The sequence below is a fragment of the Sceloporus occidentalis genome, unplaced genomic scaffold, assembly GCF_023333645.1.
Source record: "Sceloporus occidentalis isolate IW3139 unplaced genomic scaffold, rSceOcc1.0.p SCAF_7, whole genome shotgun sequence".
Taxonomy (NCBI): Eukaryota; Metazoa; Chordata; class Lepidosauria; order Squamata; family Phrynosomatidae; genus Sceloporus; species Sceloporus occidentalis.
Genome location: NW_028316987.1, coordinates 59,421,285 through 59,439,506, shown reverse-complemented (window position 1 = coordinate 59,439,506; position 18,222 = coordinate 59,421,285). Strand labels below are relative to the sequence as shown.

General features: G+C 39.9%; 1 protein-coding gene across 2 annotated transcripts in view; it reads left to right on the top strand.

Annotated features, from left to right (window-relative positions):
- The window catches only part of DNAH11 (dynein axonemal heavy chain 11), a 176,720-nt gene that overhangs the window by 152,685 nt on the left and 5,813 nt on the right, over nucleotides 1-18,222 (top strand). For both annotated transcript variants that reach the window (XM_089533095.1, XM_089533096.1), the window contains 7 exons: nucleotides 158-351; nucleotides 1,404-1,552; nucleotides 2,900-3,027; nucleotides 4,863-5,090; nucleotides 6,981-7,172; nucleotides 12,694-12,813; nucleotides 17,556-17,798. In XM_089533095.1, the coding sequence (XP_089389221.1) occupies nucleotides 158-351; nucleotides 1,404-1,552; nucleotides 2,900-3,027; nucleotides 4,863-5,090; nucleotides 6,981-7,172; nucleotides 12,694-12,813; nucleotides 17,556-17,798 (1,254 nt within the window). The remainder of the gene's footprint in view (nucleotides 1-157; nucleotides 352-1,403; nucleotides 1,553-2,899; nucleotides 3,028-4,862; nucleotides 5,091-6,980; nucleotides 7,173-12,693; nucleotides 12,814-17,555; nucleotides 17,799-18,222) is intronic.

The window sequence follows — 18,222 nt, the reverse complement described above, 5'->3', positions numbered from 1 at the left end:
GAATGGCTGCAGTACAGGCATTTAACCACTGCGCCACCAGGGCTCCTATAAAGAATCCTATACAATTTTTGCATTGGGTGTGGAATTCAGTTATAACCACTTGCCTCCTAGCAGAAGACTGTGTGAATAGCTCGTGAATTCTATGGTTGTGTTTCAGGCCATTGCCTTAATGGATGAATTCCGAGGATTAGACAGAGATATTGAGGGTTCTGCCAAGAGATGGAAAAAATGGGTGGATTCAGAATGTCCAGAAAAGGAGAAACTTCCTCAGGAGTGGAAAAGCAAAACTTCTTTCCAAAAGCTTATCATACTACGAGCATTGCGTGCAGATAGAATGACATATGCTCTGAGGTATTTGACTTCATGTGCCAGATTTTATGTTTGTTATAACTCTGTTTATTTTTTTGTTTGCGGAATGTAACTTAAACCGGAGTGCAGAACTTAAAGCATCAGCCCTACTTGCCATCTGTCTGTTGAAGTCAGGTCCGTAGTTGGGCTGGGCCAAGATGGCACCCGCGGTGCATGGTAGGACTTGGGAGCGAATGCTCTGCCCTGCCAAATGCAGACACTTTGCCCTACCGAACCCTACTTTCTGCCCAGGGCCCCTAAAGGCCTAGCTACAGGCCTGGTTGAAGTATAATGTAAGCTAGATTTCCATGCCTCCACAACTATTCAGAGAGATGCAAGGGACATATTTCTCTCCCCCCTCCCTCCGCATCTGGCCATCCTCACGCTTGAATCCCATTCCTCCTCACCTCAGTACATCTCAATCCCAGAGCACCACCAATAGACAGCACCGGTGTAGCCATTTCATATCTTGTTGTCTCCACCATGGAGAAGTTTACTAGCAAGCTCAAAACAAGTCCCCTCATTGTTGTCATCATCATCTTCTTCTTCCCTGCCTCTTTTACTCTCAGTGCTGGTTGTTGCTGCTGTTTCCTAGGTTCACTTCAACTTTCACTATGTGAAGCTGGAGTGAAATGCAATTGGAGAGAGATGTGAGGATCTGTGAAATGACAAGAGTTGTGGATTGGTGCCAAGCACTATGCTCAGATTCTCAACATTTCAGAGATCCTCGTGTCTCTCTCCAGCCTCACAAATATAGTACAGGTACTTACTACCCTACTGTACTTGCATTCCAAAATCCAAAATAATCCCAACTCCTAAACACGTTTGGTCCCAAGCATTTTGGATAAAGGATACTCAACATGCATCTGTAAATAATGAAACATGTTTAGATCAAAGTTAGTTTCTATTGAAGCCCTATGACTGTGAGTGCTAGGACCTTGACACTTTTCAAACAGATACACTGTTGAACTCTGTTCAATGGAAGCTCATTTCATAACAAAACAACTGTTCTGTTATTTTGTTATATGTTCACAATATTTTATATATTTTTGTAGAAACTTTGTAGAGGAAAAGCTAGGTTCAAAGTATGTGGATGGCACAAGAACAGAGTTGATTAAATCCTATGAAGAAAGTAGTCCAGCCACACCAGTGTTTTTCATTCTTTCTCCTGGAGTTGATCCTCTTAAAGATGTGGAGACACTTGGTAAGTATGGTACTTAGAATGGGTATTGTGCTCCCTGACAAACATAGGCACAGCAATTTTCAGCATTTCAAATCCTGCAGGAAACAAACTGGTAATAGCATGGAAATAGCATGCACTTCTGATCAAATCCATTTCCTTGTGTTTGTATTTATGAGAGAGATAGTTTTCTCCTTTTTACAGACAGGGACCTCAGCATGTAAACATTGACGATGATTAGATAAGCTTAGGAGTATTTCTTTTAGGGAGAACAGGAAAGAAGAAAAGCCCTTAAATTTCACATTCTGTATTCACAGGCATTTTTTTGTTAGGAATTCTGGCATGGCTGCGGCAACAGGAAAATTCCCCAGTAGTTTTTAATGTTGCTGATTTTTTAGAGTCCACAGACCTTTTCTTAATGCATAGGTTATGATTGGTAACAATGGGGGTTTATGCTTTGACTAAGACAGAGCAGGAGTTGGTCTTTAATTAATACATGTTAAGCTTGCACAAAAACTCCACAAATAGTCATTATCAAGGAATAAAGCAGATTTAAATTTGGAATTGTTTTCCTCAACAAGAGTTAAGTTTTCAAAAAATTTCTCCTCTTTGCCCTAACCCGCCATTCACTGTGGAAGGGTGGATAAAAAGTGTGAAGCTATTAACGCTGCAGTGTGAAGAAATTTTTAGATTGAACATTCCTCTGCTTGGCATAATGCAAGCTCTTTTGTGCTGGTTCTTACCTTTTGACTAGATGAGGGCCAGAGGGCAATTTTCTCCATGCTCATGTAATCTTGTGCCCCCTGTGACTAAATAATGGTCATTATACAAACTATATTCAATTGTGTAAGAAACTGTCGCTTTGTACTAAGGATTACTATTCCCCACTGGCTCTGCTGAGAATACCAGGTTAATACAGCTGTGACCTGACTGTGCTCAATTTAAACTCAGGCCTCACAAGGTGAGGGACTTGCACATTTACCCACTGAACCAATCAGTTAAAAAACTGATGTGATAGCTACCACATGTTGCTCCCTTTTTTAATAAGAGAAATGGTTTGCACCCCCTGTAAGAGTTTATAAAGCTCAATAACAATACCTAGCATCTATCAAAATGTCAAAAGGTTCATTATCTTAAAACCGAGGGAGCAGATTTCTGCAGGTTCTTTTCCACTAATACCAGCCATAAGACTGCTCTTGAGAGTTCACAATTTGCTTGTTGAAATGGTGTCGAGTGAAGTGCTTCAGAAGAACTAGCATGTATTGTTCCAGTGATAGTGAAATTAATGGGGCATTATCTTTCCCTCCTCCATCCCTCTTTCCCCTTCCTGCTTTTATATACCTCTCTGCTCCCCGACTGCTTTACTTGCAGGGAAAAAACTTGGCTTCACAATAGACTCTGGGAAATTTCACAATATCTCTTTAGGACAAGGGCAAGAGATTGTTGCAGAAGAGGTATTGGAAAAAGCTGCAAAACATGGGCACTGGGTTATTCTCCAAGTAAGTGCAAAAATGGTGTGATTTGTGTCCTTTATGTGCTCAGTCAAGTGGTTCACTCTGTGCATAGTAAACCTGTGAATGAATGTAATCATCAACAACAAAAAGACACCAATCTTCTGAGGAACTGTGTGAGAGAGGAAAGCTGCTTCTGGTATTAGAAAATTATTTCTTGTCTCTTGTTACAAATATCAAGAAGCATCCCATTGTATTCTGTATAAAATACAATGAGATACTACTTGATATTTATAATTTTTGTTTTATCATAAGCAAATCTAATCCTCTCCCATATTTTTCCACTGCATGGTCATTTACTGTATATATCCAACTGTAAGTCGACCTCATGTATAAGTCGAGGGCAGGTTTTGAGGTCAAAATTATGAATTTTGATATGAGCCGTGGATAAGTTGAGGGTAAAATCATGAGGCATGTAACTAATATTATAAAGAATGAAACAAAGGAAAACAATGCCAAAGAATTTACAGAATCCCATCAGGCATAACTGTTTCTGTTCACCCTAAAGACTGGATGGATGAATGAGTAGAGGGAAATCAGTGCTTCCAGGACAGACTATGCCCTTGCTTTTCACTAGGGGATGGTTCTTTTTTTAAATAAGAATTAAAGTGCAGTACTTATATTGACCCGTGGATAAGTCGATTCAGTTTTTTGGGCAAATTTTTGACTAAAATTTCTAGACTTATGGCTGCTTCAGAAGTGAGGTAACGATGTTTCTTTTTTAAAAAAAATAATTACATTATCTTTGCAATATGGAAGTATTTTCTGTTATTCTTTCACTGTTCATTAGGCAATGATTTGTGAAATTTCAAGCAGAAAGGTAATAATGATGGTTATTGTCTGTCTGAACACTCCGTTTTAGGAATTATTTGTCTGGGGTGGGAAAGTGTCTTAGTAAATGCAGATGCACAGAGGGTTCCCCTGTTTTTTTTTCTTGTTTTTTATCAGTTAGGGTGGCCAGTCATATTTAATCACTCCTTAAAACTGAGTAGTATATGCCAGCAAAGAATTTTAGATGAAGAGGCTCCTATAGTTTGGTTTTAAAGCCTCTTGGAGTGCAAGGCTAGCTATGTGAGCTTCACAGTTTGATTTGGGAGGATGCAAATTCAAGCACTCTTGGACAGTTTGGCAGATGCAACTACTGACCAAGCACTCAGTGTCCTCTCTGTGGCCTCTTGGCGAGTACACTGTCCATGTGGGTGAGCAAGCTTAGAGATATACAAGACCAAAATGGCAAATACCCTTGGCAATGAGAAGGCTCAGTGGAATCAGGCTTGAAAGCTGCAGCCTCCAAGAAGGGCAAGATTCATAAGCCTGGAGCTTCAGACTTACATCTTTCAGACTCAGTAGAGGGCCTAAAGTCCACAGCCTCTTAAGTCTGAACCTTTTGTCACTCACTTCTGTATCCATGTCCATGTCCACTGCTGACTTTCAGGATGATGATGCTTGGGCATAAAGAAATAATTCAACCTGTGATATGTTATTCTTGATTTTCACAGCACTCTGAAATTGTATTGAATGTTCTGTGAGTTATGGAGACAGCAAGCAGATGTATTTGTGTGGGTGAACAGAGAAGGCGTACTTTAACTGCTATGTCTAATAGCACCAGGAGATAATGAAGTCCTTGTTAATGTAACCAATATTAAAATACAAACTCTGTTGTAGAGTCCTTAACTCCTCTCTGAATGATACTTAGGAATATTGCCTTTTTTCCCTGCTATGTAACTGCCAACCATATAAGGACTTGATGATATAATTAGATGTTACACTTTTAACATAATGAACTTGTTCTTATAGTGAAAGTTTTTCATTCTCTTGAACAGAATATTCATCTTGTAGTAAAGTGGCTGGGTACCTTAGAGAAACTGCTGGAGAAATACAGCAAAGGAAGCCACTCTGACTACCGTGTCTTTATTAGTGCTGAACCAGCTCCAACTCCTGAAGAACACATAATACCTCAAGGAATATTAGAGAATTCTATTAAAATTATTAATGAACCCCCTACTGGTATGCTGGCAAATCTTCATGCTGCTCTCTACAATTTTGACCAGGTAGAACAAAATCTATACATATAATTTTGCTTTGTTTCCCCCACAAAATTCTACGGAAAACGTATAGTTTAGAATAGATGATTCACTGTTTCAAAAATCACAAACCAGGAGAGACCCGTTGAGTCTGGAATGCATTTTTCTATTATGAAATGAAAGACTGCATTGAGTTTTATTATATGAGATGCATGCACACACATCAGACCAGTGGCATTATCGCCCAGAGTGTCACCCAGTGCAGGGGTTGGAACTTCTGGGGTGGGGCCAAAAGGGCACCGCCCACCTCCCTACCACATGCCTCTCTACACATGAGTAGAAAAACACATGGCTAGGAGGGACTAGGTATGTCCCCTCCCTGCTGTGTACTGTTCTACTCACTTATAGAGCAGCATGTGCAGGGAGGGGGTCTGGGCATGCTCCATCCCTGTCATGCATTGCACCAAGGCTACAGCACCAAAGTCAGGGGGTGGTCAGCTCCCTTGGTGTCATCACATCATTTCCTTATGATACTGTTCTCATGAGGAGAACAAGGCAACGGTACCGAGGCAGGACCTCTTCTGGGGTGTCACCCAGTGCTGTCTGCACCCCATAGTGATGCCACTGCACCAGACAATGCCACCTTGCTGTAGAATGTTAGAGCTGGAAGGAACTTCAAGTGCCACCTAGTTCAATCCACTGCCTTGCATATTTCTCTAAGATCCACTGAGAATAGAACTTTTGCTTTTTCTTGCATTGCCCCTTCTGATGATCTACTAATACTGTAATTTGGAGAACAGGCAAAGAAGCATTCTGTGGATCAGGGCTAGCATCACCCATTTGGGCTGACCACTGAGCCATTGGCTGGCTGGCTGGCTGGTTATTTATTTATTTATTATCCCACCTTTTCCCCAGTACTCCCAAAGTGGCTTACAGTATGTAAACACAAGAAGTTATAATTTATGTACAGTTTGGTTTAGGATTTAATATAAAATAGAGGGAAAATATGAAGATGTACAGTGGGCCCTCATTATCCACTGGAGTTTGGTTCCAGGACCCGCATTGATACCCATATCTGTAAATGCTCAAATCCCATTATATACATTATAACACCATAGTATTCTGTGTTGCGAAATTAAACTAGTATGCAATAGTTTCATTTATTTTGAAATGTGCTACATTTTGCCTATAAAGGTGTCAATCTACTGGCTGTTGTCCAACCCTCCCCTCCTTTGACATAGTCTGGTAAAAGTAGATGGGACAGTTCTATAGCAAGAAGTTTGTTTTGCCATGACTGCAGTGATTGATATCATGATAAGCACAGTGGGTACCCATTTTATGACAATTATCACATATGGTGCACTTTATATAAGGTAATGTACATCAGTCCTTAACAGTATATAATACTCTATGCCAGAGTCAGAACACCAACCATCTGTCTGGCGTTTGCCACCCCTTTTCATACAGTCACAGGCAGGCAGCAAAAAGTGGTCAGTTCTTTTCAGCTTGGCATGTGCCTCATTATGGAGACCTAATGTACATGCATTATCTTACACAAATCACAAATAATGTCTTCATGTAGGAAGGATGCAATGTAAAAGATGCAATTTTAGTATCATAATACCCTTCCTGGTTTAATGCAATACACGCATCTCTAGAATAATTTTGTATGGGTCTACCAGCCAAATATAATACAGCACACAAAGTCTATATGTAAGTATGAGTGTGGTGCCATATAGGATGTTTGCTATGGAAACAATTCTATTAACTTCATTTAACTTTGTGCTAAATGTGTTAATACTGTAGATTCTGCACTGGTTGTGAGTAATCTTCAGAAGGAAATCACAAGTTTAAGGCCTATTAGTGTTTCAGTTTTATAATACTATACATCTTTCCCTATATTTCTTTGTTGAACAGGATACACTTGAATTGTCTGCCAGGGAGCAAGAGTTCAAAAGTATCTTCTTTTCTCTCTGCTACTTTCATACCTGTGTTTGTGGCAGACTAAAGTTTGGACCTCAAGGATGGAATCGAAGATACCCTTTCAATGTAAGAGATCTCACCATCTGTGTCGACATCCTCTACAACTATTTAGAGGCAAACACTAAGGTAAGAACTAGAACACAGGTAAGGAACACATAATCCATGTGCTGCACGTACCCCACTGCCTGTCCGTTCCCTTGTTGTTGCTTCTTGCAACCAAAGTTCATTTTAAAAATCCTTTTTCACATTCAAAGAGAAAGTATCCTCCCTAAAGTGCAATTCTCCATGAGAACTAGGTGTGTGCTCCCCTTTAACATGGAAATGCTGGGATTTATTTTTGATATTTTTGTCAAACTGGAAATGTGCATTTTTGTATTTCCATAAAAATGTTTAGTGGCAAACACTGGCAGCTGAGGCCTCTATGCACACAGTCATTGTGGTTTGTATGGCGAGAATTTGCCCTGGATCCCACCAAAGCAGCCCACCCCAGAAATAGGGGATTAAGTGACTTCTTGCCAGTAGCCACATGATATTTGTGTCTGTGTGTGTGTTTTAGAACTCAGCAGCAGAGAACAGAATACATGTTATGTTGGATGCATTCATGGAACATACATCTGTAGTTGCATACACAAATCAGGCAGATCAAAGGTTTCTCACAGAGGATGCTTACACTTCATAACATAGGTTGAACCAGTTCCACATTAGTGGCTTAGCTAAAATAAATAAATAAATAAATATGTCCTTCTTTATGTTAACAAAAACACTGGTTTACATGTGCATATATGCCAAATTCATTAGGCAGGTAATGAAGCATTTGCACAACTGTAATTACATACAGCAGACCTGACAGTTCATAACATAGCATTAATAATTACTACAATTAATTCTGATGATGGAAGCAATTTATAGTGTGTCATGTGTATAAATAATGGTGCATTCCTTTTGTGTGTCATTATTATGTATTAAGGATGCCACCTTGCTGTGACTTTCTCAGGAAATGTTCCTCTCGAGTGCAGGTTAAAATCTACATCAGTAATTCTACACTAGTATGAGACTGGTTGCCAATTGGAGGATCAAAACTCTCTAACTAATATTTATTTAACCAGTGACATACAGTATATGCAACTGAAATTAGTAGCCTGTTAAACTTTCAGGAATTCTGACTTTGCTTGAATGACTTCTGCGTAGCTTTAATATACACTATCTTCACAAAAAAGAGAGACGTTTTTATAAAAAGAATATTTATAATTTGACAGTTAATAATGAGATGTTCGGATGAAGTACTTTTCTGGGTGACAACAGGAGATTCAAGTATTGCTGTGTAGCTCCAGTTATTGGGGAAGATAATTCTGTCTACCTGTGGAGTCCATTCACCAGACCTGTGTTTTTCTGCATAGAAATCTCAGCAGATAGGTTATTTCTATAGGATCTTAGCTTCTTCCTGCTTAATAAAAATACCAGTGTATTAACAAGGCTATGTGGAAAAGCCACGTCGCTTTTTCTTAGTATTTATTATGTATTGGCAAGAGGGGGCCTTGAAGTCGAAGTCATGGCCATGCCCTGACATCATTCAGCCTTTAGGAGATCATCGGGAGATGGGGGAAATCAGGCTCACTATTTTCAACTGTATCCCCACTTGTAGTTTAAATAGCTCAGTGGACAATTGGGGTTTCTTTAAAGGAAGTGTGAGAGTAAAGGTTTAAAGAAATAAATCTGCATTTTATATTTGTTTCAACATTTGATATAAAATCCTTGTTGTAGCTATAAACATTCATTGTATTTTCTCTGCAAATTATTGTGGCATATTCCGACAACATAGGAATGCTTTTGTTCAGGATTCCGGCAAGCTAACTACTTTGTAAGTGATTATTACATTTTATTTTATAGTGTTGGATACTACAGGCAGCTCCATTTTCCTTTCCAATTGAACATTTGTGTGTTCCAGACCACCATATCTAAGTATAGTGGTCTGTGAGTAGTATCACACAATACAAGGGGAAAGTACTTTTTCTCCACCCCCCCCCCCATAATATGCATATTAGATATTCATTGATGGTCACATAATACACTATTTAGCCTTCTTAATATAATTCAGACCACTGATAATGCACAACCTCAGTACAGCCCTAATGTATCTGATAAAATTTGTGTATGATAAACTTGTTTCTTTAATTGTACAGTTAGTTTTACTTCCCACTTTTCTTCTTTGTAGGTTTTGCCCTTTAGGGCATTTGCTATTTATTTCACTATAGGCCAGAATTGCTGATGGTTTTAGTATAGATCAAGCATTTTCCCTAAATAAATTATCTGAAGTAAGAATAGATTCTGACATTAAGATTCTTTCTAGTTGAAAGTAATGACCATGTGAATGGGGTTTGTTTTTTTGGACTATAAATTTGCTTCTAGATTAGGCAACAAAGTTCTAAATAGCATATGGTACAACCACAACCAATAGTAAAGTGAAATAGACAGTTCTGAAAGTGAGAAGATGAAACAGAATGAAAGACAATCTGTTTATGAGGACCAACTGTTGGTAAAGAGCAGTAAATACATTTTACAGAATGAAATAAAATTAAGGGGGCAGTGATTAACCCTTACGAAGCTATTCACATCTGAGTTATTTCAACATGCTAAGTAGCAGCAATGAACGGCTGGAGTTCATGAATCAAGCAATCTCTGTCAAGATGTTGTAATGGGTCAGTCTCCCATACTGCATGAATTTTTGAATAAATGGAACGTTTGGCTTGAGGTGCATTTAAGTACAAAAAAGGATTGGTTTATTAAGGGTGTATAGATTTTATTTAATATAGTTTTATAGTAACTAAACAGCATGCTTTGTGTCCTAAAAACCTTTATAAATTCACAAGAAATGTCAAAGCCAAATGTAAATTTTATTCTTTATGCCTGTGATAGAAATATCATGCATTTATCCTTTGAAGTACTGAGCACTGGTGCCTTGAAAAGTCATAATCTGTTGCCCTTTTAACTGTGTCCTGTCATGATTTCATGTGTAGACTAGGATTATGCAGTCTTTTTAGGTCTCTCAGTGGATTTCACAGTTTTATAGTTGCAAAAGCCTTATTATACCATACGTGGTACTTGACTTTACTATAAATAAATGGGATGTCTACAGATCAAGAAACTGAATATTACAAAACGAGTCAAGTGAATTCTCATGTCAGTCTTGAAATTTTCTACATGGTAGTTATTTTTTTATTTTATACTCAAATAGAAGAATTCATTTATTTTGAATTCAAAACTGTCTTAGGTCTTGGATGTGTTAGTGTTGTTCATCACTGGTTTCAATATAGTTTATAAAAACAAATGCATTTAAATATTCATTTACTAGAATTGAAAGAAGCATGCACAACCATTCAGAAAGCACTGCAGATACTTTACTTGCATTGCAATAGCCACAGTTATTTTACTTGCTCTGTTCTGTCTCATCATGCAATACGCAAAGCCTATAATTAAGCTTTTATTTGAACTGTTGGGAACCAAATACAGTCCCTGAGGGAGTAAAGATTTATGTATGGAAAGGCTTCATAATGAAAGCTAAGCAAGAAAACTTGCTCACTATTTTTTGAACAATAGCTTTGACATAAAAAACCAAACCACTGAAAGTTCCTTTCCAGCACCATATTCATAATGCAGTTACATACTTGGTGTTGATAAAGATATAATAGAATGAGATCTACAATTAATACACCTCTGAAATTAATTTGTTTGATGACAGAATGTGTATTCCATTTTCACTTGAAGTTTTCTGTTCTCCTCATATCAAAATAAGATTTTTGGTACTCTGTATTGGTTGGCTGGTTCTTATTTTTGAAACAGTCTTGGGCGGGATACAGACGGGCAAAAAGGGGTGTGTTCATGACGTCATGAAGGTAGAGCCTTCAGACGGCCCTTACCTGAATGCCGCCATGAACACGCCGCCCGCACGCCCCAAGCGGGAAGAAGCGGCATTAAAAAGGTGCTGCTTTTCCCCGCTTCTTTTCTGTATGATGCGCAGCTGCGCAGCTCCGTCTGTAAGCTGCTGCACCGGTACGCCAGAATTGTTACGCTGCTAATTTAAGTTGCCCATTTAAAAGCTCCGTGTCTGCTGCGTCACATAATGAGTCGGGGTCCTGGAACATGCGCAGTTTGCAGTCAGGCTTTAATTGCAGCGTCAGCTGCCATGCAGGTGTGGAAGCTGCAGCACAGCTGCAGCGCATTTTAAGACTCGTAACCCTAACCCTAACCCTAGAGCAACATGTACGCATGCGCTGCTAGAATCGGGGAAAGTTTGGAATTTAAAGTGAACCCCTACACACATTCCTGTGCCATTTTCACCTAACAATAAAAACCCCTAAAACTTTAAATATTTACATATGTACAAGGGAGGTGATGGGGAATGGCAGGGGGACAGCGGTGGCAGCGGCGACAGCTGTGGCTGTGCATTGCAGATTCAGCAAGAGCGTGAGGACCAAAGGAGAGGCGGCATCCATGATGCTGGTGACACTACCAACATGCAAGCGGACAAGGATGCCAACACCAGCTGATCACCAGCTGGCAGGAGACCACCATTGTTCTTGGGCAGGGCGGGGGAAAAAGTTTAAAGGGGCCTGGGCGCTTTAAATGTGCACATAGGCTTTCTGCCGCCGGTGCTGAGCGCCGCAGCTGCGCAGCTGCGCATCCGCCAGCCGGCAAAAGAAAAAAAAAGCCCTGTTTTTGGCCGCCCGTGCAGAAGCTGCCTCTCTCTTTGCAGCGTCCTCCAAGGCGGCGGTATGAAAACTGCGGGTCAGAAACGGCCCCAGGTGAGGCGTCTTCACTACCCCCCATGTGGAAGCCCCATACACCTGAGCCACGCCCCCGGGGCAGGCGGTCTGGAGGCTCTGTATTCAGCAGAATACACCTCCAAGATGTCTTCCCCTGCCCGTCTGTATCCCGCCATGGTGTGTTAGCCCAAGGCAATTAAGAATTTCTATTTTTGCTAGGATTATTTAATATTGGTCATTTTGTGTCTACAAGTGTTTTCAAAGGACAGTAAAAAGCTTTCCTCCAAGAAAGGAATATTAACAAAAAGATGTGTTCTAGAATTTTAGGGACAAATTTATGGTATATAAAATATGAAATAATTCAGAGTGGCTGTAATTAGTGCTTAACTCCTAACTTGCTGCCTTAATTAAGACATAGGACAGGAAACAACCATGATTCAATCCTAAGCAAACAGAATCAAATATATGCTATGATTCTTTCTTCATTTCACAGTAATTTGTTCCTATTGTCTGCTTGTATAGTAAATGCAGTAACTACTGCCGCTGTGTGTAGTGTATATTGATACATACATGCACACACGCACACACACACCCTACATACCTGTCAACAGAGGATAACAACTCAAGATGATAGTCTAACCCTGGACATAACATTACTGCATTAGATTGCATTAGTGCTTCCATTATGATTATTGTAAAACACACCAAATAGAGATATAGTGCCATAATTATTGAAATCTCTAGGGACCATATGTTGGTTTTTCTGTTTGTGTTGATATAGTCAATGTGTTCCTATGCCAGTGCTACTGTGAGTGGTTTTTGAGATTTATCCTTTCAGAAAACTAGCCAGTTCTTTGTTTAATTATACATTCCATTATGCTCCATAGGTTCCATGGGAAGATTTGCGTTACCTTTTTGGTGAGATTATGTATGGTGGACACATCACTGATGACTGGGACCGCAGACTCTGCTACACATACTTAGAAGAATTTATGAGCCCTTCTCTGGTAATTGTTTGTAGATATGTGTGTGTTGGGGGGGGGGGGGTTGTTAATAAAAAATAGGAAATACTTATGAAAAAGTGTTTGCCTCACAATATTTTGAGTAGCTTCCTCTTTAGCTTTATCGACTATTTGTTGAGAAGATGATATAATCATCCTTGTTTCTTTATACTGGCTGTCAAAAATGACATTTTCAATTATTTCTCAATGGTTTGTTAAAAATAGTACAATGGTGTTTTTAAGCAAGTAAAAAGGCCTTGTCCTGATAACCAAAGTATATTACTCGAATTTAATTGATATGAATGGAGTTGAGCAGCAAGTGATTAGTTCACACAGAAGTGGGCAACAGTGTTTGCAAGTCTCATTTGGGGAGAATGGTAGGACTGAGATCAAATAAAAAACTAAATAAAGTGTTCTGTGTCAACTTCAGTTTCCCTTTCTCAGGGAAGTGCTGTATAAAGTGTATTATATAGACTTCTGTATCATGGTTACAGTGGCCGTGTCCTTGCTAGGAGAAAAGACTAGTGATGGCACCCCATATGTTTGTTGGTGTTGCGTGCCTTCAAGTCATTTCACCTTTATGATAACCCTAAGGCAAATCTGTCATGGGGTTTTCTTGGCAGATATCTTCAGAGGTGTTTGCCTCTGAGGCTGAGAAAGTGTGAGTTGTCCAAGGTCACTCAGTGGTTTCTATGGCTGAGTGCGGATTCGAACCCTGGTCTCCAGAGTCATAGTTCAAATCACTATGCCACACAGAGTATTACCCCAAATGTAAATGACACTAATCACTTTTGGTCACTTCTCGCCCTTGTACATCCAAAAAGAACTCTTTTCTCATTGTAAATGCACCTCCAGATAGCCACGCAACTGTTCTTACCTGCCGCTGTGAACAATATGGGAACTAAGGCAGTTTACAGTATAGGTTAAAACAAAATGCAGCTAAAACAATGTATAATACAAAAGTTTAAATTTTTTAAAAGAACTAATATTAAAACACTAATTTAAACAGTTATAGAAGGATTTCAAACAAAATAGAACAGGTCACCTCCTTTCAAGAGCCTTCTGCAACAGGCAGTTAACAGCTGAAGGCTTGTCTCATGGGAAAGGTCTTTGCCTGACAGCAAAAAGGGAACAGAGAGGTGGCAAATTCCTATGGAGGGAATTCCATCGCCCAGGAGGAACTACTGGGAAAGCCCTCTCTCATGACCTCACCAGAAGTGTCTGTGATATGAAGATCTCTTGAGTGTCTTAAAACTCAGCCAAGCTTATATAGAAAGACATGGTCTTTCAGATAGTCTGGACACTTGTTGGAAAGTACCTCACTGCTAAGAGAGGGGTGAATGCTTCTTCACTCATCACCCAGCTCCCTAGTGCCTTGGAAATCCCAATGTTGTTGCCACTGCCTGGCTTCTAAGGTGGACTTTTGGCAGTCACATGAGGAGACATAGCACAGCTCCATCATCATAGCTATATCTTCTGATGCAGGATATTGGGCTTTATGTGAAATATAGTTTTGCCATTGGTACATAGGTTTGTCTAGTTGTATCCAAAGGCATTCATGGTGAAATTTCAACAGAAAAGCTTGAAACAGCATTCCTGCATCTGAAATTTCATTGTAAATCTTACCCCTGCTAGAAGGTCCATTCATTTTGCCAATGACTTGTGTTAACAGTAATGCAATAAGCCTTCAGTCCTGGCATTCAGCCCCTTTTAACTCAGTACATCCTTTTCCTGTGTAGGTATCCATTGCATTGTGACTTGCATTACAACGTTGGACCCTCTCTGTCCATCTCTAAAAATGTCCATTTAAAAGTAAAAATGAGTGGGGTCACTGGAATTTCTTCCTCAATACGCGCACTTTTAAATTTCAAAACAAATTTGTAATCTGACCCGGAATCATATTTCCTGAAACCCAAAAGGAGATTAAGGATGCCAGTGTGGACTAGACTGCAGTACTGAGTTAACCATATCTTTAGGAGAGAGAGGGAATGATAAGTATAGCGTAAGAAGATCATTTCTGGCATGGGACATAGATAGTTCTAAGGCCATTCCACCTTCACTTGTTCATGTTGCTGTTGGAAGTGTGCACTGTGGTTTGAAGTGTATTGAGTTTGCTTGCATCTATTCACTCCTTAATGAATAGATTTTCATATGTCAAAAAGCTGCATTCAGTTTAACACAATTGGAAGTCAATTGGAAGGCTCAGGAGTGAGTTACCATGGAGATGGGAAGCATAAACACTACTGTACTTCTGACCTCCACAGAAGCTGATTTCTCGAAATGACAGCTGAGGTCAAGGGGGCAGCGTGGGAAGCTTATTCCGTTGGTACCTCCTCCACATCTAGCCCAGGGATAAGAATTGCTGTTTCTCTGCTAGGCAGTCCATTAACCTTCACAAGCTTGAACTTTCATTCAAATATGTGTCAAATATAGGTACAAAACCTGAAAGAAACAGCTGGAATTAGATGCCTTTTGTTAGCCAACCTTGAGTACAGGTCTAGTTAAGTATTCAGAAACAAAACCATGCATTTCACAAACCAAAAGAAACAAAAATATCTTCAGTGACTGATGGACAAGCAAACATAACCAAAGGGCAATAGATACACCATCGGTGTCTCATTTTTATGTCCAGCTGGGAACTTGCTTGTCTTCATAGAATCATAGAGTTGGAAGAGACCGCATGGGCCATCCAGTCCAACCCCCTGCCATGCAGGAAATCTAAATCAAAGCATCCCCAAAAGATGGCCATCTAGCCTGTGTTTAAAGACCTTTAAGGAAGGAGACTCCACTACACTCTGAAGGAGTTTGCTCCACTGTCATACAGCCCTTACTGTCAGGAAGTTCCTCCTAATGTTGAGGTGAAATCTCTTCTCCTGTAGCTTCCATCCATTGCTCTGGGTCCTAGTCTCTGAAGCAGCAGAAAACAAACTCGCTGCCACCTCAATATGACATCCCTTCAAGTATTTAAACAGGGCTATCATATCACCCCTTAACCTTCTCTTCTCTAGCTCTCTAAGTCGTTCCTCATAGGACATGGTTTCTAGACCCTTCACCATTTTGGTCGCCCTCCTTTGGACACGCTCCAGTTTCTCAACATCCTTTTTAAATTGTGGCGCCCAGAACTGGACACAATATTCCAGGTGGGGCCTGACCAGAGCAGAATAGACTGGCACTATTATTTCCCTTGATCTAGACACTATACTTCTATTGATGAAGCCTAAAATCGCATTGGCCTTGTTAGCTGCCGCATCACACTGTTGACTCATGTTCAACTTGTGGTCTACTTGGACTCCCAGATCCCTTTCGCATGTAGTCTCGTTCAGGCAGGTGTCACCCATCCTATATCTGTTAATTTCATTTGTCTGCCCTAAGTGCAGTAGCTTACATTTCTCTGTGTTGATATTCACTTTTTGTTTTTTTTGTTTTTTTATATACCGCTATTCCAAAGATCATAGCAGTGAACAGTAAGTAAGCTAATTAGCAAGTAAGCTAATTTGCCCCCAACAGTCTGGGTACTCATTTTAGCGACCTCAGAAGGATGCAAGCCTGAGTCGAGCTTGGGCCCTTTTGCTGGTCTTGAACTCGCAACCTTGTGGTTTTGAGTGAATGGCTGCAGTACAGGCATTTAACCACTGCGCCACCAGGGCTCATTTTGTTAGCTTTGGCCCAGCTTTCTAATCTATTAAGATCATTCTGAAGTTTGATCCTGTCCTCAGGGGTATTAGCTACTCCTCCTAATTTGGTGTCATCTGCAAATTTGATAAGTATACCCGCAATTCTGTCATCCAAGTCATTAATAAAGATATTGAATAGCACTAGGCCTAGGACAGAGCCCTGTGGGGACCCCACTGGTCACTTCTCTCCAGGATGAAAAGAAGCCATTGTTGAGCACCCTTTGGGTTCGGCCAGTCAACCAGTTACAAATCCATGTAACAGTTACCTTGTCTAGCCCACATTTTACAAGCTTGTTTGCAAGAATGTCATGGGGAACCCTGTCAAAAGCTTTACTGAAATCAAGATAGTTACCAACCCTGGACTCAATGGCAGTGAAAAATAGAAACCAAGCAGTGTCAGGATGGATAGACTGATACAAATGCAGACATATGCAATAATCAGTTCTTCATACTATAAAAAGTATATACAACCCAAACCTGTAACTAGCCTTAAGTGTGAAGGTCCACAGGAAATAAATTGCTCACTGAAGAAAGATAGTTGGCCAAAGCTCTTGAAAATTCTTAATCCAGTAGGGGAAAGATGCCTCAGAAACCCTGACAGAAAAGGTAGGCTTTGCGACGTAATGTTCAGTTTTGATTACTGTAGTCCTGAATCCAAAATGTTATGGGACTGAAAATCCAGTCTACAACACTACTGCCCGCCCCCCACAAACACAACTATATGTTTATATCCTGACTCTGTCTGGTTTCTAGAGCCCAAAATAACTTTCTCATTTCCCGTATAGATATAATCAAAAGTATATTGGTAGGATGGATTTATAACTACTTATGAAAGTCCTGCACTAGAAGGCCTCATGAGAAGCTAAAGTAACCTTTAGGGGAATGGGATGGGATGACATTCCTCCCTCACCACCTGCTAAAGAAAAAAGAAAAAATACAATTACTAGAGCAATGAAATTATTTGGACATACTTTGAGTTTTTAGGGGATGGTTTTTCATTACTTTGAATAAATTTTTCTTGAACATTTTAAAATGAAATACTGAACTACTTCTATTTTTCTCCCCAAACTACAGCTTGAAGGTGAATTTGCTTTAGCACCAGGCTTTCTTGCTCCTCCCAACTTGGATTATATTGGATACCACAAATACATTGACGAAATGCTGCCAGTTGAAAGCCCTGTGTTATATGGTCTCCATCCAAATGCTGAGATAGATTTCTTGACAATTCTGTCTGATAATCTTTTTAAAACCCTGTTGGAAATGCAGCCAAGGAACCTCCTTGTTGGAGAAGTTGCAGGACAGTCAGCAGAAGAAAAGGTGAGATTACAGCCATCTGCAGAATCACCTCCATACACGTACAGGACATAATGGTATCTATAAACAGATGCTTGTGTAAAAGCACTTCCTTTTATGGTTATGAATGATATGTGGAAATCTGTGCCCGTTTTTTTTTTTTTTTATGTAAGTCCTGCCTAATTTTTTTAAAAAATCAAAACAGGCAGTATCATGGCACTGACTTGCAAGACATTTTGGTTTAATTTTGATGTTGGTATGATCTCATCCTCTTCAGTAAAGGATGTTTAAAATGGTCAAACTGCACAAAATGTCCTTAGAAGGGATGCTCTTTCATGTAGTAAAAGATCTCTCTGGGAAGTGTTGTAGGAGACATGTGAAACTGGGTTCTGTACTCCGCTCACCAAAAAGCTCTCAATTTTTCCCCCGTCATCTCCTTAACCCATTT